Source organism: Pholis gunnellus, assembly GCF_910591455.1.
Source record: "Pholis gunnellus genome assembly, chromosome: 3".
NCBI lineage: Eukaryota > Metazoa > Chordata > Actinopteri > Perciformes > Pholidae > Pholis > Pholis gunnellus.
In genome coordinates, this window is record NC_136529.1 from 23,261,226 (window position 1) to 23,286,606 (window position 25,381).

The 25,381-nt window shown below is 44.9% G+C and overlaps 1 protein-coding gene across 1 annotated transcript; it reads right to left on the minus strand.

Moving 5' to 3' along the window:
• Window positions 1-1,017: 1,017 nt before the first annotated feature.
• Window positions 1,018-24,938, minus strand: frmd4ba (FERM domain containing 4Ba; the record flags this gene model as incomplete). The annotated part of the gene is made up of 23 exons (XM_079156770.1): window positions 1,018-1,252; window positions 1,612-1,744; window positions 1,837-2,594; window positions 2,808-2,972; window positions 3,541-3,676; window positions 3,781-3,837; window positions 4,030-4,258; window positions 4,587-4,703; window positions 4,795-4,928; window positions 5,036-5,177; window positions 6,167-6,305; window positions 6,861-6,937; window positions 11,824-11,910; window positions 12,526-12,583; window positions 13,020-13,085; window positions 13,779-13,862; window positions 17,932-17,954; window positions 18,540-18,596; window positions 19,943-20,027; window positions 20,372-20,464; window positions 20,677-20,771; window positions 21,008-21,073; window positions 24,777-24,938. 23 exons carry the CDS (start codon window positions 24,936-24,938, stop codon window positions 1,018-1,020), a joined length of 3,198 nt encoding a protein of 1,065 aa, XP_079012896.1.
• Window positions 24,939-25,381: the final 443 nt, after the last annotated feature.

Sequence of the window (25,381 nt, forward strand, 5' to 3'; positions counted from 1 at the left end):
AAAACACACCGGATTGAAACAAGTTAGACAAGGTAACAAACTGAATGTAACTTGTGACTGGTTAACTACGTAGAATGAATCAACCCTGGGCTGTCAAATCGGCTTTGTAGTGCCAAGTTCAGGCAACTAAACGAAAGAAGGAATATAAGCCATGTACCGAGTTACTTCATGTGTTTCAGGCGTGTTAATATGAATCTGTTTCAGAAGAAGGCAAACCCAGGGTCAAACATTCCCACCCAACAACACAGCAGATGCACACAGACACGAAACACACGCATAGCCTTCAGATGCGACGATATTCAGGGGTCACATTTGATCCTCTGCCACACAAGTGCTCTCCCACCACCGCAGCACACCCAGAGCAATGAAGCACAAATCAGCCAGAGCAATGTGAAATGATTTGGAGCTTTCTGTTAGTCCCTGCCACATATATTTACAAAAAAGAAAAAAGCCACACCACCATCACCATGATAACCGTGTGGGGAAGTTTTTAAATTCTCGTCTCTCACCCTTTCTTCTGTGCTGTGACTGTTAATTGGGGGGGAGGGGGGGGTAATTCTGGTCAGTAGCATAGGCAACAGCACCACACCTCTCTAAAGGCCTCGCAGGGCGCGCCATCCTATCACGGCTCCGCCACTCAAACTCTGTGGGACATCTGCGTATGAGAGGGGGGGGGGCAAAGATCAATGGGTGAGTGGCAGCACATGGGCAGGGAGTCTCTGCACGGGCCGAGAGGAAGGCAAACAGCAGAGCGCAAAACAAACTGTGGAAGGCACACGGCAGAGAAATGTGACCACTGGATGACATTATGCCAGCTGGAAGTGGAAGTAGGGCAGGCGTGTATATTTTGAAGCCATGCAGTTACTTCATCATACATGACAATGAAAGAAAGACGAGTCAAACATCTCAAAAATGCAAAGTTCACTTCAAAAACATCAACAAGCAGACTACGGCGTCACGTTGCAGACAAACTGAGAGAAGCAAACGCACAGGCTCCGGGCCGCTGCTGTTTACTTACTATGAACTACCTTTAGCAAAGGACACCTTATTGAGCCTGTGCCCTCTGGAGGATTGAGGCTGCGCGGGGCTGGAGGCCACCTGCCTGACCCGACAGCTGGGGGAGTAGGTGGAGGATAAGGGGGGAGAGGAGGAGGAGGAAGCTGGGGGGGAAGAACTAGTAGGGAAAACGGCACAGCGCCTCCGGCCATCGGGGCTGTGCCAGGGGCCCCTAAAAGTCCCGGAGGCGCCATATCTATAAGAAAGCAGGGGCCAGTGGACAGTTAAGGAGGAGAGCAGGACCGGTCTTAAGCTCTGAGGAAGAACTGACCGCAGGCTGCACAGATCCTTTAATCCTACCGCTGAGCCAGGTTGTCATGTTAAGCAGACTCATGTTTTCTCATTTCCTAATTTACGGTTGAAGAAAAGGTAACAACGGCTATACATCAGTCCACAGTATTGTTGCGTGTAAAGGGGGATAACAAAACCAAATGGCAGCTTATATATTCTGTAGCCATCCATTCTAGGTAATTAAACAGTAGTGCTTAGGTTAGGATAAGAAGGATCAGGGAGTGGCTTATTGGATAAGGACATGAGTTGTTTTTGTTTTCTCACCTGGCGGAGTGGCTGTAGGGGGCTGTGCTGTAGGAGTAGGACTGGGGCGCGTGCACGGGCATGTCGTATTCCGACATACCACCACCGACACTCATGTGGCCTCGCCAGTTTGCGCTAGAGGACACTGAGGACACTGGAGAAGGAAAAAAAAATGGTCAGCAACCGACCCACCCACATAACAACATAACGCACTGAAGTGTGTAATACAGGGTGCAGTGATCTCACTTGTGGAGTAGGACATGTTCCTGCCGTTGTGGCTGTTGTGCGGTGCAGGCATGGTCTGATAGCCCAGGCTCTGCTGAGAGCCTCTGTCGTAGTCGTAGTTGTATGCCGCCTGTTTGTGCGCTGCGTTGCGTTGGTACCAGCCCCTCAAGTGCTCGGCCACCATTGCCTTCTGGACGTTCTTGACGACCGGCTCGTTGCCGCGGGGCGCCTGCCGGTTCCTGGGGGGCCTCAGCGTGGCGTACGGGTTCTGGGCCATGGCGTCCATCTCGTCAGCGCCGTAGTGCATGCCGTGGCCGTAGTAAGCTGCCGGGGCGTGGTGGTACGAGGGATTGACGTTATAGTGCCCTTCCATCTCGTTTTCGTACATGTAGACTCCGTTGGAGCAAGGCTCCGGTTCCGCGTAGCTGGGATAGCCCGTCACGTAGTAGGCTGTCGTGGTGGGTCTGGCCCGCGGTTGGTTGGCGTAGCAGCGGGTGTCCGGCTGAGCCAGGTTGGGCATGCTGCCCGTGTTGGCGTACAGGTCTTTTCTGTGGCGGCCGCGAGCTCTGCGCCGGTGCGCGTGGTTCCCGGGGACGCTGTACTCGACGCTGGACTGGCTCGTGTAGGACGAGCCGTCATCGAGGACCTCCGTGCTGTTGCTGCGTTGGGCCGGGGAAAAGGTGAACGTCGGCGCGGGAGCTTCGGTCTCCGTCGTGAGCTGAGACTGGGACTCCAGACTGCCGCTGCGCTGGCGGAAATGCTGTGGAGCATCCTCTGATCTGTGATTTAGAAACAATAATTAAAAGCTGTATGTTGTATCTATATGTTGTCTTCATTCATTTAGCTATTAGCAGATGGATTGCGGTTTCTCGTAGATACACGTGCACAACCAAGATGTGAATGGCACGACTGATGCGTAACTGGCTCCATGAGCTGTCGATGAGGCAGACATTCGAGAGAAAACAAATAAGAGTGCTGAATCAGGGCCCTACCTGAGCTGGGTGCTGCTGTAGGCGTTGCGGGTCAGGATGGGGGTGGGGGGCATGCTGCGGGCATCACGTGGCTGTCTGGAAGCCGGTTTAAACGGACTGCAGTGGCTTGATAAGGCCTCGCGGTGACTGTAGTGGAGTGATTCCTGGACTTGGCCGTATTGTAATCTGGAACACAGATAAGAACAATGTTTTCTCTTTAGGTCAGAAGAGCTTGTTATTGAGATAAAACACCTCTACCGTCTCTTCATTTGCTCTTAAAACTGAAGCAGAAGAAGAAGAAAAAAACTCTCACACCTGAATGACTGCCATTACAAAGTCCTTTGGTCTTTCTTTTCACGCAACAGCAAGCATTATGGCGGTTTAAAATGAGGTTAAATCACCCACATCATTTTTGTAAACAGCCCTGAAGTAGTTGCCATTTAAACTACGTCTCCAGGGCCACTTTCCTGTTTCCCCCTTTCTTCTCTGCTCTCTTCTTGGAATTGTTGTCTGCTCCTTCACAGGCAGCGACATGTTCTTTTCCATCTATTTTTAAAGTTGGTGCGTTGGGCTGATAAGAGGGAGATTGTTGGAGAGGCAGGAAAAGGAGGGAGGAGGAGGAGACTGGCAGGAATGTAGCTCTGGATCGACTCTACAGGTCTGTACTAGCTCCATGCTTAGTGCGTCTACAAAAACAACCGCCAGACACGGAAAATTCATATACATTCAATGGGTGTCAGTGCTAGCTGTATACCTGCTGTCTGCATGCTGGTCATTGGCAGAGCCCCGTCTGTCATTGTTGTAGTGGATGTCCAGAGTATCAGCATGGTGTGGTCTGGGGGAATACTGAATCGATCTGGACCGCTGCCTCTGGGAACTGAGCTCATCCTCTGGGAGATAAAAGCGATTGTGATTGGTTAAAATGGATCTAAAATGCAGCAAATAGGGGAGTGAACACATGACACACTGAGCACGGCTATGCCTGGGAACATACCATCATCCAGAGTGAGGCTGTCCGACAGAGAGCTGAGTTCTGAAAGGTTGACATCATCTGGTAACAGAAGAGAGAAAACGGCCCTCAGAGACACCTCCGATATTCCACTTTCATAGAAAGTGACAGACTTTTTAACTCAACTACCACTAATCAATAATGCTCAGCTCTTAAAAGTGAATTTCAAGCTTTATTTTACAAGCAAAGCGTAGGCTTTCTAGAGTTTTCACTGCTGTTGTTGATGACGTCTACCTGCTAAGATCAGCGAGGCTCTCTGGGTGGGCTTCCTTCCTTTCTTGATCCTGTAGGCGTTGATCTCCTTCTCGATCTCCTCCAGCTTCCTCATTGCATCCAGACAGTTGTTTCTCCTCTTTTTCTTCACCGTCTTGCCGAGGTCGCCCTCGTTGGACAACTTGATGGCCGCTTCCACAATCTTCTGCTGCAAGGCGAACCTGCTCTCCAGATTCCTCAGATGTGGGTCCTGCGGGGGAACACGCAACACGCAGTGAGCAGGGAATTTCCCGACAATAAAGAACAGAGAAACTTCAAAACACTTCATTTTCAGTGTGCTGACAGATTCATATTTACATTTATATTCTGATTCAAGTTAATTTTCCCAATTGACAACAAGTTTTTCACGCAAAGCATTTTGCAATATAAGCCTCAAACCACATGTTAAACTCTTAAAGCCTTGTTTCAAAAAGTCAAATGATCTAATGTCTAACAGAGATCTGTGTAACGTTCATAATTTCACAACAGAGACATATCACAACACAGACATATCACAACACAACAACAGCTGTACTGACCTCATCATAGGGGAAAAGGTCATCCAGCTTGAAGGTTGTCCCGACACGCCGTCGTACATGAGGTGCCTTCTCCCCTGTGGCCAACGGGTACTCGTCAGGCAATCTGCCCGTAAGCTCCTGCAAATGACAACCACAACCAACAGTCAGCTGGGAGTGTGGACCTTTACAAACGGCGTCGGAAAGCAACAGAATGAGAGAGATGACTCACCGCTTCTCTCATGCAGATCTTCTTCAGTTCCTCAATTTTCTGTGTCAGCGTGTCTTGAAGGTGTTTCTCTTTCTTTTTCAACTCGGCAGCCTTCTCTTTCTTCTGCTCCTCGCTGACTTCAGAGTCGGCGGAACCTGGAACACACACACACATCTGATTAACTGCAAATTACAGCACTCAATCATCACTCATCGTTCATGATGTGGAGCAGAAGCCGCTAACCGATTAACTCTCCGCTTACCGGCTGAGATGAGACTGCCGTTGCTGGCCATGATAAGCTGGTCCCTGCTCTCGATGCTGGACAGTTTAGTGATCCGCGGGGCGCAGAGCTCTGTGAGGTCTATGGCGATGTCTCCTGAACTCCTGGTTTTGGCCATGTTTGACTGTAAGAGGGGGAAGGGGGAGGAAACAGGGAGGAGAAGGAAGGCAAGAAGCAGTGAAGGAGGGATTGTGAGTACTTCATTTTAATGATAGCAGCGGCGCCATTTGCATGCTCGGTACCCCGAGTGCGCTGCTCTCTCATCAATCAGTGCGGGCTCTATTCCTGGATGAGCACTGACACGCCATCTGCCTTTGAGGGAGACAGCGGCTGAATAACCTCATTTGACTGCAGCCACACGCTCATCCATCTCCGCCACAAAGTGCTCATCACACAACACTTATACTGTATGATAAACCCCGATGCTCAGCAAATACGCATCATAAACACAAACACGAGCGTACCTTCAGCGTATTCGGACAACGTTCAACACTGGAACCAGGACCCAGGCTGTGAACACATTGGGCCTTTTCCTATTCATTCTCAATGGTGCGGTCGTAAAAATACATGTATCCCTTCCACACTAATAACTTCATGTGGCAGATTTTTGTTTACTTTGGGTTGGATATGGTTCTTCTTAGGGCACAGGCAATGCAAAAATAGGCATAATATTAGGCACTCCCTCTGCAACCATTCTGCCTGCTATATCTGCAGAGCGATACAAATATTTTACTTAATAACAAGCTCTGGTGCATTTTCAATTGAAGCTACCCAACCGCCTGTTAGCTCAGCTTCAATAGACGCGACGATTTCTCAACACAAGGCTCAGGAACTATTTACATCAAACCTGTCATATGTCTTTATTTACACAAGTCACGGGCATGGGACACGGATCAGGCAGCGCCTCACATGATGAACAGTCACCATTACACCACGCTGTGACACTTGCACAATAACCTTTTATACTGAACTTCTGTCCATAATCAAACTGGAGAAGAAAGAGAGGAAGTTTGTTACAGCCTGTTTAAATGAGCATTACAGACTATGAAGCTGTTTTTAACAATATTTAAGTTGGCAAGAGGTGTGAACGAAGTAAAGTGAACAGACACTCACTTTGCTTGTCTTCCTGTCCAGGTAGAACTGGTGCTGACTGATGGCCATCACCCAGATGGTTTTAATCAGAGCGTGGCTGGCATACCATGTGTGAATAACCAGACCAGTCTGTCCGAAAGTTCTCTTGGTTACTGTTCTTCTGCAGAGGATAACAAGACAAAGGTTCAGCGCTCGTGCTCATCCAAGAGGCAAGTCTGTGCAACAGCTGCATACCAACACGAAACAGTTGACGGTGGATTAACAAAGGCTTTCATTAAGATGTGCAAATCAAAGATTTAGAAAAGAAGATTAGAATCTTTGGCCAATTAAATTTGTGGGTGTTTGTGTAATAATATAGTGAAGAGCGACGAGCGGTGACATCAAGCTCCTTTTTGAAACAGACAGTGGGATTTAATAACAGCTTTGGAGGCTTAAAGTGCCACATTAAAGCTTGGGTGAGGGGCAGAGGTCTTATAGCAACATTACAGTAATGAAGTCGACTTTATACAGCAAGAAAACACTCATTGAACATAAAGCTACAGCTATTAACATGGTGTCCTAAGTGGGCCACTGGCTGCAGATGCCCTTCACACTGTGTAAGGTGTAGGATAAGGACATCTGAAGCAAGCAGCAGCTACAATGGGAACATTTTAAAACAGTAAAAAGGACCTATTAGGATCAGTTCAGATAGATTAAGCGGGTTGCCTTCTCTGACCTGTGTGGGTCGTTCACTTCAACAGCGAATTTCTTCTCTCGGAAATACAAATTCTCTAACTGCTTCCACTGGTACAGCTGTGGAGAGAACGAGACAGTTTGGCAGAGAAAGGGGGGGGAGGAGAGGTAGAGAGGCATGACACATCAGTGAGTGCACAAGCCAACACAGAGCTACAATTAAAATGCCCATTTGCACTCCATAAAACAGTCATATGACACACAAAGGACTGCATCAATTTACTCAGAGAAGCTTTCCTTTAAGCGCCATATCTTTTAACTTTAGCAACATTAGCAGAAACACAACAGAACAGCTGAGGCTGTGAATGGGGCTCGACGGGCCAGCAGCCGGTCAAGTGTAGGTTTTGGGGGGCTAACACAGGTGCAATCATTATGCTGCTGCTGCTGCTGCGACTGCATGGAGCAAAATCGTGCCAGGCAGCAGGCCAGTTCCTCATTGCACCGTGCTGTGGAGGGAGACAGAGGCGGGACTTCTGTGTGTCAGAATGAAACATCTGCTCCACTGATACTGGGCTCACTGAACAGATCTGGAGCATTTTGTCTGTGAGCAGCTTTTCCCTGCGCTCGCTTTGATAAATAAGAAAAAAGGTCTTTACTCGACTTAAGACTAATGTAGGAGAAAATGTAAAACCATTGTTTTACCTGTTACTGTCCTGTAAGGATATGGTTATACATGAGAGAAACCATGCCGCGGGTAAGAAATCACGATAAGTGAACTCATCTCCACTTCCACCGAGACAAACATAATTTGCTTAATTTATACCGAGCAAACTAACTATAACACATTACACATTTACAACAGACCGGCTCACACCGTGACAGAGCGCATGTCTCTAGATCCCACAGAGCCGGTACAACACCACACTACAGAGAGCATTCAGGAGCAAATACAGCATTAAACCCTGTTGTCTATTTAAAAACAGCCGGACAGGTAATAGTTGGACACAATGAAGAGGCTTACCGTAGAAGGGTATTTCTGTGCTTATCAACTCCCTGTTGAGTTCTCTTGGGGTTTGTATTGAATCCCTTGACTTTGAGCTTCCCACAGGGCTAGAGCTTCCTCGAACAATACGCTCTCTTGTCTGCTCTCAGGGAGCCAGATAGGTGTTGCAAGAGTTTCAGCTGAGCTGGCCACGCCCCCTTCACCACCCCCGCCTCCTCTGACGTCACAGATGCATCACAGATACCTCAGGCTGCCTTCAAGGATCTCTCTCTCTCTCTCTCTCTCTCTCTCTCTATATCTCTCTCTCTATCTCTCTCTCTCTCTCTCACAGCTCACTTCCTTTTCAGTCAGACAAGATGAGCAGGTTGTACACAAAACATTTTGCAGGGCTAGGTTCTGCTCCACTTCCAGTCACAGATAAGTCATCGATCCCTTTAAATACTCCACTTCCATCTGGGAAGTTCTCTCTGCTTTTTGTATTGTAAATACCACACAAAGCACTGCGGTGAGGCTGAACCTACTATAACCATCTCCCCCACCGGGGCAAACATGTTAGGAATCTGTTACTATAGTCTAATCATTAAGCGGGGGGGGGGGGGTCATGTGGCAAAGGGAGCACTCTGTCCGCTAACCAGGCAAAAAGAAAACACTGTGCCGACACGCATGACCCCCGATAGTCTCAAGCTACATGTTTAATCTGCCTCGATATGCACGATAACAATGAATGAGAAAGTTGGATTTATTGTCAAAGTATAACCAACATTGTCTGCAGCGCATGGTACTAAATGAACAATGGGAACCACCCAAAGCTCACCCCACTGCAGAGGGGACCCAGGGCCAATTCACACCCTCCAGTCACAACCACCAGCATCATTTACATTGTAACAACAGATGTGGAACAAAGGTCTATGAGGACATTAAACACACGTTCACAGGATCATCCCCTCCCCATTAGAGAAACTCCACACCTGTGTGCCAGCACCTACATGAAACTGCTACAGGACTCTCCTGCGACCACTCATGAAGCCACGGCCAAAATATTTCAAGGATGTGACACACCTCAGTCTCCTAAAATCACAAGACTGCAAGTCTTGCAGCTTGAACTTCCAACTTTTTTTAGTTCCTGGTCTCATACTTATACGGCTGCGGTCCATCATCTGTGTATGAATGTAGATTTACAAGCTCTTCAACTTTGAGATTCATATTAATTATTGTTAAACTTGATCTCATTTAACATATGACTCCAGCTGTTACTGTAGTTTATAGATGTATTATTTTTCTCAAAAATCAAGTCTCTACATTGTTTTCCTACTCAGTGATTCACTGTGGTCGCCAACCCTTCAAGAGGAATCATTGTGCACGCAAGCAAGTTGACTTACTCTGCATCTATGTGAAGCAGTGACTCATCAATTCAACTCTCAGGGAGAGAACACAAAAGTAGCCATTTCCTTAAAGCAGCAAACACGGCAGCTTTATAGTGCACTCAAGATTTGAGTGAATGCACTGGATTTTCTGTATCTTCTATCTTTAGCATTTTCGTATTTCATCTCCCTTGTTTTTGCCAAACATTTCATTACAGGCGGGTGGAAGTGAACCAGAAAATGCCTGTGGTTTCAGATGGGATCAGGCTGTTCACATCCAGCTCACACACCCACAACCCGAGGAACCCCCAGGGCCCACGATTCCGCAAAATCTGACATGGATGAAAACGTGTCAGAAGGCTCAGACTCACACGCCTTCACAGAGAAAAGATCTGCCACGCCCTTCGCATAACACGTCACGCTCGGGCCACACTGTACTATTCCACAACATGACACATTGCTGCAAGTTGGGAAAACGTGATAAGAAGACGACGCCGTTAGGCGAGTTTAATCAGAATAAAAAATGACAGAGAAGAGGATCTGTTCAGTTTTCATTTAAACTTCTTTGCTCGCAACTAAGACACTTCTTTCAGGCTGACACTGTCACCCGATAATAAACTGAAGATGTATTTTGGTTCAGCTGGCTCATCATATGTGCGGACCAGCATGTGGTCTCACAGAGTGTCCCAACACCCACTGGGAGAGAGACACAGAGAGAGGAAGAGGAACAGACGAGTGTCCTGGTTTGATTCAGGGAGAATTAAGTCTCGACTGGCCATCTGCTTCAGTCCCGGAAACACACTTTTCTAGTCCAAGCCCTGTTGAGTTCCTCCGTTTGTGTTCCTTACACTAAATAGCTGAACTTATACTCTTCCTACACGACATGTTGCTTCTCCTCTCGGCATCTTCTATTCATTCTTTGTCCCCTGCAGATCTTTGGAATACTTCGCCTATGCCTTTTGTCTATGTAGAAAGTGCTCACTTACATACACTGCATCTAATGCGTGATGGAAACGACAGTATTCAACGATACTAAATGTGCCACTATTCCTAAAACACAGCAGGCCGAGTGGGCTTTTGAGGGCCGGGCTATTCAATATAGAGTGATGAAACTGGCATGCATGCAGGGGGAGATAATGTGAGGTTAAGCTAGTGTAGCTGCTGTCAATGATTTTCACTAAATAAAAAAATATATAGAAAAAATAAAATAAAGAATCAACACAACTGCCGTCCTCCCACCAGTACTACCTCTAAACCCCAGCCCCCATACGCAGATTACTGTTTTGTATTGTTTGATCAATTGTGTTCCCTCCAAGACACACAGACACATAGATTACCATAATGAAGGCAGCATGCTGAGAAGGGCTGGGCTGGGGTGAATACAGGGGCTGTGAACTGAGGCAGGGAGCACTATCAATATCCTCCAGATATAGAGGACTCCCTGAGAGGCAAACGGAAAGTAGCCATACATTTCTAATTATCAGTAAGTGAAAAACTCATCCAACACCCACTATCTTGTCCCCAACCTTTAAACGCCCACCCACCTGACTGGCACAGCCCCAACCCCCCCAGAGTCCCAGAAGGTCTGCTGCTCCCCACAGAGAAGCATAATTACAGCTTCCACGGGAGGGTCGGGGAGAGACATGGTGGGGCTGTGCCCGTTAATGCCTCAGAGAAACAGCACACCCTGCTAAGTCAACAGGTCCCTACCAATGTAACAGCAGCTACGGCGAGGCTAATGAAAGAGGCTGGTGAGTAACACGATCACATAACAAGGTTCAGTACAAAGTACCAACTTAAAACAGTAGTAGTGCATGGGACTGGAAGTACTTCACATAGACTCACCATGAAAGGCACACGATGGGCCTTCTACAGACTAGAAGAGTAGCTTAATAAACATCAAGTTAAGAAAGTTGTGTCTGATTTATTTTCCTTCAATGTGAAATGAATGCTACTTGTTTAAAAGGGTACAGTTTTGACACCTGGGGTACAAAGTTTTTCAGTTATAGTATACAAACGTACCTGCAAGAAATGGTATTTTACTATACTTTATAGAACACTGCCCAAATGAATCAAAAGAATACATTCTACACTATTCTATGCTGTGTGTAAGTACACTTTAAACTTTGTTGAGCTGTTTTACAACCCGGTAACAATTCCCTCCACTGTTGACAGTAATGTACTGTATCTGCTCTTATACCTACAGCCTTGACTGCACGCTGCACATACTGATACTCCAACATATTTTCCCATCTGTCCTCCTCGTTCTCCTGACTGACATGGGAACCAGGGTCTTCCTTACACTTATTTACAGTGTGATGGATCATTAACCAGCTAACAAGAGGCATGGAGATGAAAGCTGGGCTTTCAATTAGCAAGGATATTCACAAACAGTGCTCAATCCGAAATACTTCCACAAGGAAGTTAAAAGCCAATAACTTTAAAGGATTATTTGTTTTTTCTTATGCGAGTATTAAATGTCACTGTAAGAAAACCATGTTGAGTTTCGAGTCCAAACCTCAAGTTAGTCCCAGAGGGCTTTACAATTTGTACAACATACTCCACAAAAAGAAACAACTAAATATGTTTTAACTGGAGGAATTTAGCGTTAACAGTGCAGCTGTAAAAAGAGGTCAGCCTACCTTTCTCGGCTTCAGTTTATCCTGCAAATCGAACTGGCCGATCCCTTTGTAGCTGACCCCCAGCCACCACGGTAGTCCTTGCTTGTCCTGCATGAAAGCACACGCACAAATCACACCACCACTCATTAGAGGTAGCTTTATTGGTGGGAGTTTGAGAAAGGCCTGTTACAAAAGCAATTATCCCATTAGGTTCACAGCAATAGCAACAAAAGAAGAGATCAAATACACTGAAGGCCTTCAAATCTCTGCAAGCCTGCCTGAGTCACTTTAACACCACTGTTTGATCTCCTCAGACACCTTGATTTAATAAGGCTTGGTTGGGAAAGTCAGAGGAAGCAAGTAAAAGTAAGGAAGGTTGGAGGAATCATCTAAAACATGCTAACTAAATTTGCTACCGTGGTTTACTGGATGTATTATTTTTTTTAATATTCAAGGTGCCATTCTGTACAGAGCCAGTTTGTATTTTTCTATCCCACCCAAGCAGGTAGAGCATAGTCCTGTTTGTTACTACAGTAACATGTGTTACAGCTTTAGCTGCAGCACAGCGTTTTAAAGGAAAAGGCCTCACGATCAAAGCTTTACGCTAAACATTTAGGTGAATAAAGGTCAGATTGCTGAGCTAAATTTTAAGCAGAAAGAAATGAAGACGGCACGTTGACAGCAGCTTGTTCAGAGGTTAAGCTACTTTGGCACCGCTCTTACCTTCACTGCGTAATAATGGACTCCGTATGTCGGCAGGGACTCCACCAGGGCCAGATACCTTGAGAGAAGAAGGGAACCGGTTAACACTTAACATTCACACTCCATCACTGTCAACCGGTGGCTGTTTAACAACAGACGGAGTGGGATTTAAGCCGCAGTCATTTGCAATGGCAAGATGATCGATTTGTTTCAGGTCAGTGACAGAGGGAGGGAGAGTCCATTGATCAGTTCAAGGGCACAAATCATCCCGGACTAAATGACCCAGGGCTGCGCTGAGTTACAGTACCACGAAAAGCACAGCGGAGGACCGAGGCTGGCTGGGTGCCGAGTCTAAGAGCACCTCCCCTAATTAATGACACATTCTGGCGCGGTGACAGCCACCTCTTACAACAACAGGCACCACGGTGCAGACGCGCGAGGTTAAACAGGAAGGCCTGGAGTACACAGGTTCATCAAAAAAAAAAACACATAAATGTAGTTGTTTTTAAACTTACTGCACAATGGCTTGTCCTCTGGTCAGTCCCTTCAGTTTCTTGTAACGTTCAATCACTTTGTCCTCGCTGCAAAAATGGAGAGATAAATAATTTAATGAAGAATCCATCAAAGTGTTGCACATTCCAGCCACAGAGGGGTTTTGTGAGAGGGCTCTTTCTTTGACACACATTCTGTCTGCTCATGCAGAAAATGCCGTCTGGCCTACTGGCCCGCTGATGGCTCTCATCTACCTCCCCTGCAAATGCATCCCATTTACTCGCCACTGTAATCATCCCTTTTAATAGCATAGCGAGGCTGCAAACCAAGCACGGCTTAACAGGCAGAAAGAGACAGAGCGAGAGAGAGAGAGAGAGAGAGAGACGTGTTCATGTGCACTAAAAGACTATGATATTAAAATGAATGTAGCAGCCTCGGATGAGCATTTAGCCAGATGAAGCGAGGACAAGCAGAGGAGAGGAAAAAAACAAAACAGCAGTGAGTGTGGATTGAAGAGACAGACAGCAATCCGTTAGATAGCCGGTGGCTGTCAGCACCTCTCTGTGCGCTCACAAGGGCTAATGGGCAAACGTAATTAACACAACCCAGGGCATTAATTAGTCACCTCATCAGAGGAAAAACCATCTGCCAAGTACCAGACCGTTCTGTTGACACTGTTCCACTCAAAGCTGCTGTTCTGGGGAAAGAAGTGGTGCTGACCACTGAGGCTATTTGACGACTGAATTGTAAGAGTATCTTGTGGAGAAAAGGGCTAAACTTACCAGTAATTGAGAGACGGGTGCTCTCTTAATACTCGAGTGGGCAGAACCGGGAGCTGCTTCAGGTCTGATCTGGCAGTCTCAGCACTGACAACAGAAGAAAATATCATACACACACGTTAAGAAACAGCAAATGTATTCATTCACAAAGAAAAGAGTTCTTTCTAGTTACTCATCTGTGCTTTAGCTGGGTGAGACACAACACCTAAAATACATTGATTGATGAGAGACAGGTTATCATGGTGTAATTACTGACTCCCCTATACAATGATAAGCTCTACATTTAGACAACTATATTACCCTGTTATGAGCTGAACAGAGTGCTTCACACCAGCATGTGGACCATAAGGAAAGTGAAGGTAGCTGTTTACACAGGAATCCCAACTCAAAGCCCAAAAATGTGTAGAGGACATTTCTTCACATTCGTATTTTCAGTGTGTTTTGAACTTCTGTCTTAAGGCATGGCAGCGATAATTCATGTTTGAAAAAAACCTTTAGAAAAAGGTGCAGTGTCAGGACATTGTTTTTATCTTTCTTGTCTATAAATAGTAGGACTACTTGCCAAGAGACTAAACATGAGCTTCACTCATGTCTTGCCAGACTTGACTTATAACAGCACATGCAGGGCCATTAAATCATAGGGAGCCTTTTAAAGAAAAGGGGGCCTGGCAAGATATCTTAAAAAATATATACATCAAAGCCATTTTATGTAGGTTCTCAGCAGCGACGCACTCCACACAGCTATTCTCTGTACTGGGAGGTAAACTACTTTGTATTGATTCACACCATGACGGATGCAACGGGTTCGATCGGTGTCACCCACAAACTCTAAGTAGTAAACAGAGAAACTGGCCATCCTATCTGTTCAGACACATTGTGTTGTTTGTCACCGTCAAGCTCTTCGACAGTGAACTATGGGTCACTCGAACATCGTGTAGGAGGGAGTACTGGATCTACAGTTCTCTGCTGGACAAAAAGAAAGGGCTCTGGCTTGGCGGGCCAGTCCACTGGAGACCTGAACAAAAGCCATTCAACAAGCACTTGGCAGCCTCTCCCTGTGTTGAAAAGCATTGTACGAGCCCCAAGCGCGGTTACAAAACAGTCGGTGGCCTCTGAGACGGAACGCAGATGTGTAGGTCAGACTGTACATGATATAAACTCTCAGGTATTCTACCAGCAACCCCCAAACACGTATCGGACATCAATTTAAGTCCTGCTCTTTAAAGATGAATGGAATTTAACGGCCGCTGACATGGTAGGACAGACCCATAATGCTCCAGTTATGTGAAGCAGCTTACTAAACAAAAACAAGGGTGAGCCGCTGCGCTGTAAGGGCAGAGGCACTTGAATCACTCTTCCCTGTAGCTACCTCTCCTAGGGTTGACTGACTTCTGCTGCCACGGCACTTTTTGCCGCGTGTTTGATGGCGTACGTTTTATGGCGAAGGCAGGGGCCTGGCGTTGTCTGGGTGATCTACTCCGAAAGCCGCGCTGCCCCGTCAGCAATCTGGAACTCATTACTACGTGGGTTATCTCCCCTGCAGCCTGCAGCGCGGGGGCAACTCCTACACCCGGCCCAGGCGCAGCCTACCCAGCGTGGGGAGAGATAATACTCATGTGTCAGCTATATTCCGCGGGGCTGAGAAGTGGTGACTGTGGAGGGAGCACAATGAGAGAGCCTGTTGCTGTGAATGAACCACTAACTACAGGCTACACCTGCAAATAGAACCGAGGACTAAAACTGTCCGGGTGTAGTATTGGTCAGTGTGGGGAACATTTGAACACAACTGACATTGTGTAAATCACAGTGGATTTAAAACTACAAAAGTGTATTCATAGCTGGAAAGACAATGTCTCTAGCTCACTTTTAAAGTTGATTACATTACATTACAGTCATTTAGCTGACGCTTTTATCCAAAGCGACTTACATTTCAGATGCTATCATACCGTAGGCACAGCTACGGGAGCAATTTTCGGGGTTAAGTGTCTTGCTCAAGGACACATCGACTTGCAACTAGTGGTGCCAGAGACAGAGCCAGGGTTTGAACCACCAACCCTCTGATTGAAAGACGGCCCTGCTCTCCACTCAGCCAGTCGCCCCACGACAATCACAAGAATAATTCCTGCTCGGTTACTCTGACGCATAACTAAAGACAACAAGCAATTCAGTGATTTCCACAAACTCTTTCATCAACTTTCAGCTTGTAACTTGTGGCAATCAGCTGTGGATTAAACCTGCAGGTGGTGTGACTCAGTACTGTAAAGACACAATGCAATACTGACTGAGGGAGGAGAATTCTGATACGAGTACAATGTGAAACCTGATGGCGCATGTATTCAATGCACAGCAGGGGGGTTGGCCCACACCACCACAATAACAGTGAGTCCTCCTGACGCCAAGTTGTCTGCCATTGGACAGTGGGCCGTGGCTCATCCCTCTTAAGGCAGCTGACTGTAGGAGGAGGAGGTCTCCCTGACTCCTCCACAGCTAATCTCACTGCTCCAGGGCCCTTTGCTGATACAGTGGAGAGGAGACACATTTATATTATATGCTTTATGAGGGGATTTACTGGGCCTGTTCTCTCAAAGAACTAGTTAAAAGGACACTGCAGACAGGAATGAGAAATACTGCCACGGGACAGCGGGGGGGATGCATCGCTACGATAAGAGTGTTAGAGTTTGGTGCCGGTACATTCAAGTAGAGCAGTGTTGAGGAAAACAACTTCATTGTGAGCTATAAAGTGTCCTAAAACCTAGTATGTAGAAACTATAATCAGAATGCGCAGGGGGGAAGTAGTATTTGCGGAAATAAAGAAAAAGACAACTTGATTTGGACACACTCCCCTCCACGCTGATTCTACCAGAGTTGTTGGCAGGTTGTCTTTTATTGTGCTTTCAGAGTCAGTACAAAGTACAGCCCATCCCCACTCCCACATGAACTGAAAGTTCAGACTGTACAGTACACTTCAGGCTGAAGCAGCTTTAAATCAAAACACCCGGGCATAAAACCGTACAAAAGAATAACGGCCAACATGTATCAGATCCATCTAGCCTGTAAATATCGGTCAATGAGAGCACAAGCAGGTGAAACCAGGTTATTTTTTTTGGTTATTTTTGCAGCAGAACAAAGGCAATGGATTGACAAGGGGGTCAAACTGCATTTTCAGCATTGCCTGGTATGGCCATTCAAACCATTCACGTGCAATTCCTCACAGGGCACAAATCTTTGTGTGCACATAATGGACTGAGAGGCCTTTAGAGGCAGAGCACTGGGAAAAACACACAGGTTGTGCTGCTTCAACCTGCTCAGTCAGTCGGTCGCTCACAGACTGAGCAGTGTTTACTAATCACAGCCAATGCCCTTCAACAAAAAAAAAAGCAGCGCACCTTATCGGCAGGTCAAGCCTCTGAGAGCACGGCCCACAATGAAAACATTATCTCTCCACTAGTGCACAGATTCTCCAGGTTTTGTACAAATTCTCCCACCAGTGTCCACCGGCACACATGCTGTGTTTGAGAGTACATTTATAAAGAAGGCCATGCAGTCACAACATGTCTGCCTTTGTTGAAAGTGTCAACACGATGCGTCTGCCTTGATAGTCAACGGTGTGACAAGAGAACAAGAGTGTTTTGATTTTAAAGGCAATGTTTGGACCGTGAGGGGATGGCAGCGAGCCAGCCGGGGGTGGGGGGCGTTCAGTTCAATGTCACACGAGCACATCAAGGGAATTATTATCTCAGGGAAGTACAGCGTTAAAATAAAAATCCGACCAAGTCAAGTTGAACATTAACTCGCTGTACAGTTTATCTTCTGTGGACTGAGCACTGACCAAACAACTTGACAAACCCTGCCTTCTTTGTCACAGTACAGAAACAAACACATTCAACTGCACGAGTTTATGAAAAGGTGTATGGATGACTGCTGGCAAAAAATATCCTAAAATGTTATTACATGTAACTTTACCTTTACCATAGCATTTTGTACCTGACATTCATTGACACTACTTTTCCTTCTCAGCTAATTTACCCTGAATGTGCTCCTTCTAAACATGTTTTTAATGACACAACAACTTGGTGTTGTTACAAAAACCTTTTGGGTAACACACACCTTTCTACGTGTATCTCATAAAGAGGTTTTAAGATTGATAACTTCTTACCTGGTGTATTCTCCTTTGAACTCCTTAAAAAGAGAAACACTGCAGTTAGTAAAAAGCACTATGAGAAAATGCACAACTTACAAAATGACCCAGTAAAAATCTGTGCAATATAATTACACCGTGCAATAAAAATGATTCTGTCTGTATATCTGTATAGTTTTTTTACTTAGTATATCTTCTTTACTGTTTTATTACTTATTTATAATACTTGTTTTGTTCTTGTTTTTACTATGTCTCTTGTTTGCACTATCCACTATGCTGCTGTAATACTGTAAATGTCCCCACTGTGGGACTAATAAAGAATTATATTATTTTATTTTATCTTAACTTAACTGTTATGCTAATGTTAGCTAACGTTACCCTCAGGCACAATCTGCAACAAGGGGTTAACGTAACACGATAAGATCATTTAAATACGTTTTAATTTATCTCATAACTCAAGTTAGCACTGCCTCGAAGCAAAAGTACATTAAAGAGGCCGATAGTAATATAAAAGAGAAAATATATTTAACAATAGTCCCGACCAAAGCAGGAGACATTTTCAAATGTTGAGTCTTCATTCACAAAATATCTAGTCTAGGAAGCATGCGACACAAACTCTTTCTTACCTGCAATGCGAATGCGGCTAACTTGAAAACATTTTCACTCTCCACTTCGATGGTCTCCTGTTGTAAAATAGGTAAAATTAACGTAGTCTTTTTAAAACAACACGCACACACAAAGTGCACTCCCTGTGTCCGAAACACTTGACTTGGAGAGAGAAAATCTTCCCGTCCCGTACCTCTTGGTCCCACCACCGTTACCGACTGAACCAATGCCGAAGAGACACAATACGGTGTGTGTGTGTGAAACTGTCCGTGAAGTGTGTTTACTCCAGTTACTCCAGCACCCGAGTGAGCATTACACTTTCTATATGCGACAAAACACACAGTGGTTGAATAGGAAGGCTAGTTGGAGATTCCTGCCTGAAGCTACAGCCCCCCTCCCTCGGTAAAGTGGTACAGTCCGAAAGCAGGTTCAACTGTCTCCGTCTCCCATGGTGACCAGTCTGCTCTCACCCGCGAAAAAAAAACCTACACGGCAACGTCTGATCACATGGTGCATTCACGTGCTCCTCGGACGGTTGGAACAATCCTAAATGCTCCTAAAACAACTACCTGCCGACCTATCAAAGTGTTTACAGGGAACACTTGGAATCAGTGGTCCTGCCAATACCCTCATTTGAATGATCTAACTTTGCTTTTACACTCTATTATGATAATTATAATACGCAATACATTTTAAACAAATTGATTTTGTAATATAAAACCTCATTTTACCTAATCTTATCTAAATGACAACCTGAACCTGTAACTATTCGCTATGCTGTTACTATAGTGTAGGATATTTTAAAAGCAATGCCAAACAACTTCATTAAACAATAACATATTGCTTGTATGGCAGTGAACATGAACTTTAAGTAAAACTATAATATTTCCAACAGCATTTGAATGCAGCATACAGGATAACCGTTTGAGATCTAATATATGCAGTCAAGAGTTTTTCAAAATGTAAATGTTGTGAGGTTAAAAAGACGTGCATTTCCTCAATAAATAGCATGTTATGAATGAATCAAATACTGCATTACAAACGTTATGTATGCACAATAATTCAGTATAAAGATAAAAGAGGCCAGATTAGGCTATGAAGTTGTGAAAATAGAGGAGATGAACAATACGCATTTAGAATAAACGTTGTGTGTAATACAGAAATATAGTACAAAAAACAATTTGCAAGATATTGATCATCTGACTCTCAACCCCCAGCAGAATGAAGTCTTATGAGTCAATGATAAATCAAGAATGATGGCAGATCAATAGTTGGATTAGACTTCTCCTCATAAGGCAAACAGTTGTGTTCAATGATCTGGAACTCAAGGACATGCCGAATTTGGTTACAAGGACTATATAAAAAGATGTAGGCCTATATCCCATTCAAGTTTTGTAGAAAATAAATGTTTAAAAACACTTACATTAAACACTAACGATTTAGCGTTCAGGAAGAACAGCTCCACTGTCGTGTTGTCTTTCAAGAAGGTGATCTTCTCAATATAAAACCTGTGAAAAGTTGTTTTTATCGGGTCAGCAAGGTCGTTCACTTGAGATAGAACATCAATGCATTCTGCTGATGCCTCAGCGTTATTCACAATGTGTCAAATATAGTTTAACAATCACACAGCAAGACTGTGTAAACTGTGTTCCATCACTGCCACCTGCTGGTCAGGACCAGCCTCTGAGGCCATGAAGCTCTCGACACTAACTTGTTTCATATTAGGTCCATATACTATTCACAACTCAGTCTAATACACAAAACATTGACATTTACAATCCTCAGTATAGGCTGGTGTTTCTAATAAAGCAGTATTCCTCATTTGGCAAGCTTTTGCAGTGAGAACACTCACCTCACCAGGAACTTGAGTTCCAAAGGCCCCGAAGTCTTGGAGAAGTCATGATCAAGGACTTTACGATCCAGCTGGAGCCAGTTACTCTGGCCACTGGTCAGGGGTAGAAGAACAAATCATGTGCTGGAATACTGCTATCGTAATTTTACTCTCTTCTTTTTTTTGTCCTCTCTTAAGGCGTCGGTTCTAAATCAACCCAACCCTTTTGATTAATAGAAGAAGTAATAAAACCAAACACACGCACCACTTGGACGTTGCACTTTTTTTGTCTTTAAAATGCCAAAAGTATTAGGAAATGCACTTACGTGTCATCTATGAAGCACAACCCAAAGTATTCTTTCTCCTTCAGGTTAAAATGCGAGGCCACCAGATCTAACAGCTCGCGGGACAACAGCTTGGGCTGGAAAGTAGAGATTAAAACACAGGAGTTCAGCTTAGATATAAATGCTAAAAGGTAAACAGGTATGACATGTAAAGCAAGTGCACATGTGACACTGACAAGAAATAAAAGCAATGCAGGAGCCAGATTCTTTACAATAATCCAACAACACACGTCATCAAATCCAACAGAATTTCAATACATCAACATAATCTTGCAGGGGGCCTGAGGAGGCCAACAGTGTAAGTGTCCTCTACCTGAACCAGCAGCTCCAGCTTCCTGCCATCGAGGAGGTGAACCTGACACAGGCGGCCCTCGGTCATCTAGAGGAGGACGGACAACGTTAAGACAATTCCTGCAAAGCAACAGGGTCGCTGGTAAAGCACACTGTCTCCACCTCCACCTCCACTTCTCCACTCAAAACTGTGCATTCTTCCTCTATTGTAGCCCAGAGAATAAAATGACTTTGTGCTGAATGAATAAGAGGATCCGTTAGGTGTCCATATGGGACGCACGCTTCCAAACATCAAAGTCATTGCTGACATCATCGTCCTTATTTGTAAGAATGAAAGAAGAAAAAAAAACGGTGAAGACTCATAAATCAGCTCTTTATAGGAGCACCGTGAGTCATAAACAAAGACTCTGAAGTTAAGGCTCCACACATGCTATTGTCTTTCTCGCCCACATATCCTTCCTCTGCAGCAATGCCGGTCTAATGAAAATCCCTGAAATGTCAACATCCAACGTGTTCCTCTGCCGGTAAGAAACAAAACCGAAAGACAATGAAGTCCTGGTTTAATTGAATTCCCGCTGCATTGTTTAAGATGAATGGCTTCAGGATTCATCCCGCTGCAGTCAGCAGAACTGCCTTTCACTGCAGGACGAGGTAGAAATATTATTGTGGTGATGAATATTAGTCAAGTCATATTTCAGTGTGTGAACAATCCAAGGTGATATTTTACAATATTCTAACTCCTTTATACAAATTCAGATGTCGTGGTGTTTATATAATCTGTTTCAGTGCTGTGGGTGAAACGTAGTGTCAATACTAAATGTCATAAATCACTTAGGAAATCATATGTAATGTAGCATTGTGAATTTATTGTTCTCTGTGTTAATAAAAGTTTGTGCCTGAGGCATTTATCACCAGAGTTGGACAAGCAGGCTAAACCCATTTTACATTTGCATACGCTGTTCACTCAATCCTGCTGTCGGTTAAATTAAATTCAGTACCACAGCATTCTTAAGTTTCAAGAAATAGTTCAACATTTGTATGAAGTTTGCTGACGTTAGCTGACATTAGCCACCATCAGCTACTGGTTATACCAGACCAAGTAAGAAAGAATGAACCCGGCAAAACCCCTGGATTTGAAGTTTTCATTTGTGTCATTTCCACTCTCAAAAGTGATAGTATGACATGTTTGATGTATTGTACCACATCTTTTGTTGAATACCACATCAGTGGTAATGGTCCACCAACTCACCACATGGGTAGAGACAAAGTCTGGTCTAATATAAAAGAAAAAATTCACATACTTAAAGCCACTATATGAATCTTTATATCCTTGATTCTGGCACCCCCTAGTGGCAGTATCAAAAAGGAGACAAAGGCAGACAACAGTGAGCTAAAAGCACAATCTTCATTTGTACTGTGTTGTAAATCAACACTTATTCTATGAGACAGTTTTAGAAAATGCTTTGTAATCATTTTTTAATTCTACACAGAGCAGTTTTGATGTGTTAAAATATGCTTTTCAGTAGATGAGAGATTAGTGCAGAGTCCGGAAAAGGAGCTTGCTCATGCTATAAAAAAGGCACAATCCTATTCCATCCCTCTGTGAACTTTATCTTCGAGTATTTTACTGTCTGAGCTCTGTGACACTGAGCAGAGCCTAAATGGTCTGTTGTTGGAATGTGTCCGGGACAACCCTTTTTTTTTTTTGTTTCTGCGACTTCAGAGAAAAACATGTGGCATCCAACTGCTTGGCCTCTGCGTTGGAAAGTGAGGGTCACGTCAACGTCCGGCGTGACCGCGGGGCGGGAAGACGCCTTCTGGCATGGCGTTAAGCCTCACTCTCTACGAGGACACATTGTTCTCTGCACCACAACAGAGCATGCCGTTTCACTTTTAAACTGCACAAGCTACTTTTCCACTGTGTTGTGTTTCGACGCCCCAAACCGCAGTGTGATTTACGGTTCTGGGGGTAGAGCTGTACTTCTCAACAAAAGGGTTTTATTTGCAGTCACGCTAATTTGCTGTTGTGCTAACTTTTGCACTGAAGCCCCCCGCATATTTCAGCACCATACCCGGCTGCACAGCGGGACTCTGTTAAGCTCCATATCTCACTGGTCCAGAAGAGGCAGGAATCTTTGTTGCTGACAAAAAAATGTAAACAAGGAAAAATAAAGAACTACTGAAGCTCACCTCAGTGAAATGCACACCTTGATTCGTCTTGATAAGGAAAATAAATGTGGCTATGTGTTCCATAGTTTAATCTGGGATTAATCACTAATGTACCCCTTTCATTGTTGTGACTGTCCCATGGCACAATCTTTTCCCATCTATCAATGCTGCATTGTTGCAGGGCAGTGACATCAAAACATAAATGGACAAAGGCCTCTAGTTATCAGTCTGATGTCAAGCTCACAGCCAGCCATTGCATTTCAGATTCACCTTCAAAATCTGTGCAAATCCAAGTCTTCTCTCCTGAACGCCTCCTGAACACCTTTCAAAAAATTCCCAAAACATGAAATGAGTTCTTAAAACACTTTGATGGGAATCTACTGTTCAATATAAGCAGCACTGGCAAAGCCGCTATACTTTTCAAAGACACTTTTATCCAATTTTCTTTTTTTTTCAAAGGGCTGACAGAGATCGCTGCCCTCAGACCAGCTGAAGAGAGCGGACCTTCCCAGGTCCCAGATGATGAAAAGAAAAGGTTGCGACTGTGTCAGGGAGGTCATCCCCCTTAAGCTCTGTCATTACGGGCCCCGATGGGTTCCCTCTTCACATGACCCCTCCAGCCACACTGACCTGCTCAGGCTGAGCCGGGCCCACCCTGCATTTAAAACTGCTTCAAACTTCTACTCCGCTACGTTTCAGAAAGGCATTTTGTATATTTTTACTATATTTATCTTTAGATAGAACTCATTTTTTTAAATGAAGATTTTACAAACAAAACAATTAGTTACAATTAGCCCCAACTTGACCAACTACAATATGACGTTAATGCATCTACAACAGGCCTTCTTCTACTAATGTGTAGGTAATTCTGAAAGGTAGAAAAGGGAAAACAGATTAAACTGATTTGGTACTTGTGGTACTTCTTAGAACTCTTTTCAAGAGCTTTTAAAGGGTATTGCATACCTGAGAGAAATGATCTAAATATTGTCATTGTTCTTACATGTCACCATGTTAATATTTCTAGCTTTTTGTTCCTTTATTCCTTTGTAATTAACTAGTAAAAAAAGACCCAAGTGCCATCTTTTACCAAAGATATGCAGGTGGCAGTGCTGGAAAAAAAGCAAAGAAGAGGAACCTGAACACTTTCAAGTTTACACAGAAGGCATTCAACTAGCATACGCCCTGACGGTGTTCAGGTGCTCCAGCAACAATGCATTTCAAAGACAACCTTAAAAGTTCTCCTCATCAGCCAGACAGTGAGATCAAACGGCTGGTCATGCTGCTTTTTTTTTAATGATTGCCATATGTGCTGCGGGAAAGACCCTCGTTAAGAAAAACAGGCTTGGTGACTCACCAAGAGGCAGCCTGCGTGTCTTCATATTCACACAAACAAACACATGCATACACTAATGAGCCAGATGAGAAAAAAAGCTCACTTAACTCGAGAGAAAGTTGAAGGGAGGTTACGCGCAATCGAAGCCATAAAAATGCAATGGGTGATTAAAGAAATCCATCTGGGGCTCAGTAATTAATCCCACATGCTGTCACTAAAGCAATCGATTAAACTTGCTATAGTTAAATTCATTTACTTTTTACAGAAAGCATCCATGCTGCTGTCATACCTGGTAGCACTTTCCAATCCTGAACCAGGCTTCTAGTAAGCGTCTGCATGGCATCATCCCACGACTGTACCACCTCCTCAGGGTCTGATGCGCCAGGCTCCAGACGAGCTGGCTGCCCGATGCCACCAGGTCCTCCATCCCTCGTATGATGCGCACGGCCATGGTTGGCCAACCCTTTTTCTCCCTGACGGCCTCTACTGACGGCGGCTCACAGCTCGGGAAAACCAGAGAGAGGATGATCCGCAGACCACTTTGTTTTGCTTTCGGATGCAACAAGCTGAAAGGAGCTGCTAGACCCCAGCGCGCGCACACACACACAGTCCACTATGTCTCACCAGCTGATGTGATGTCAGTGAGAGTCGGCGCTCCGGAGAGGCTGGAGTGCAGCAGCGTGCCTCAGGCTTGGTCCTGGGCCCTGGTCCAAAACACTGCCTCATAGTGAGGGGAGTGCAGGGGAGGGCAGGACAGAACCACAAGGCCCCTGCTGCAGAGGCTCCGTCTCCCCCATAAACACACAAACACAACAAACTTCGGCCGTGCCACTCAACCTCTAAAGTCATAAACACTTTCCTCCGTTGCTCCCTACATTTTGCTCAGCTAAGGCA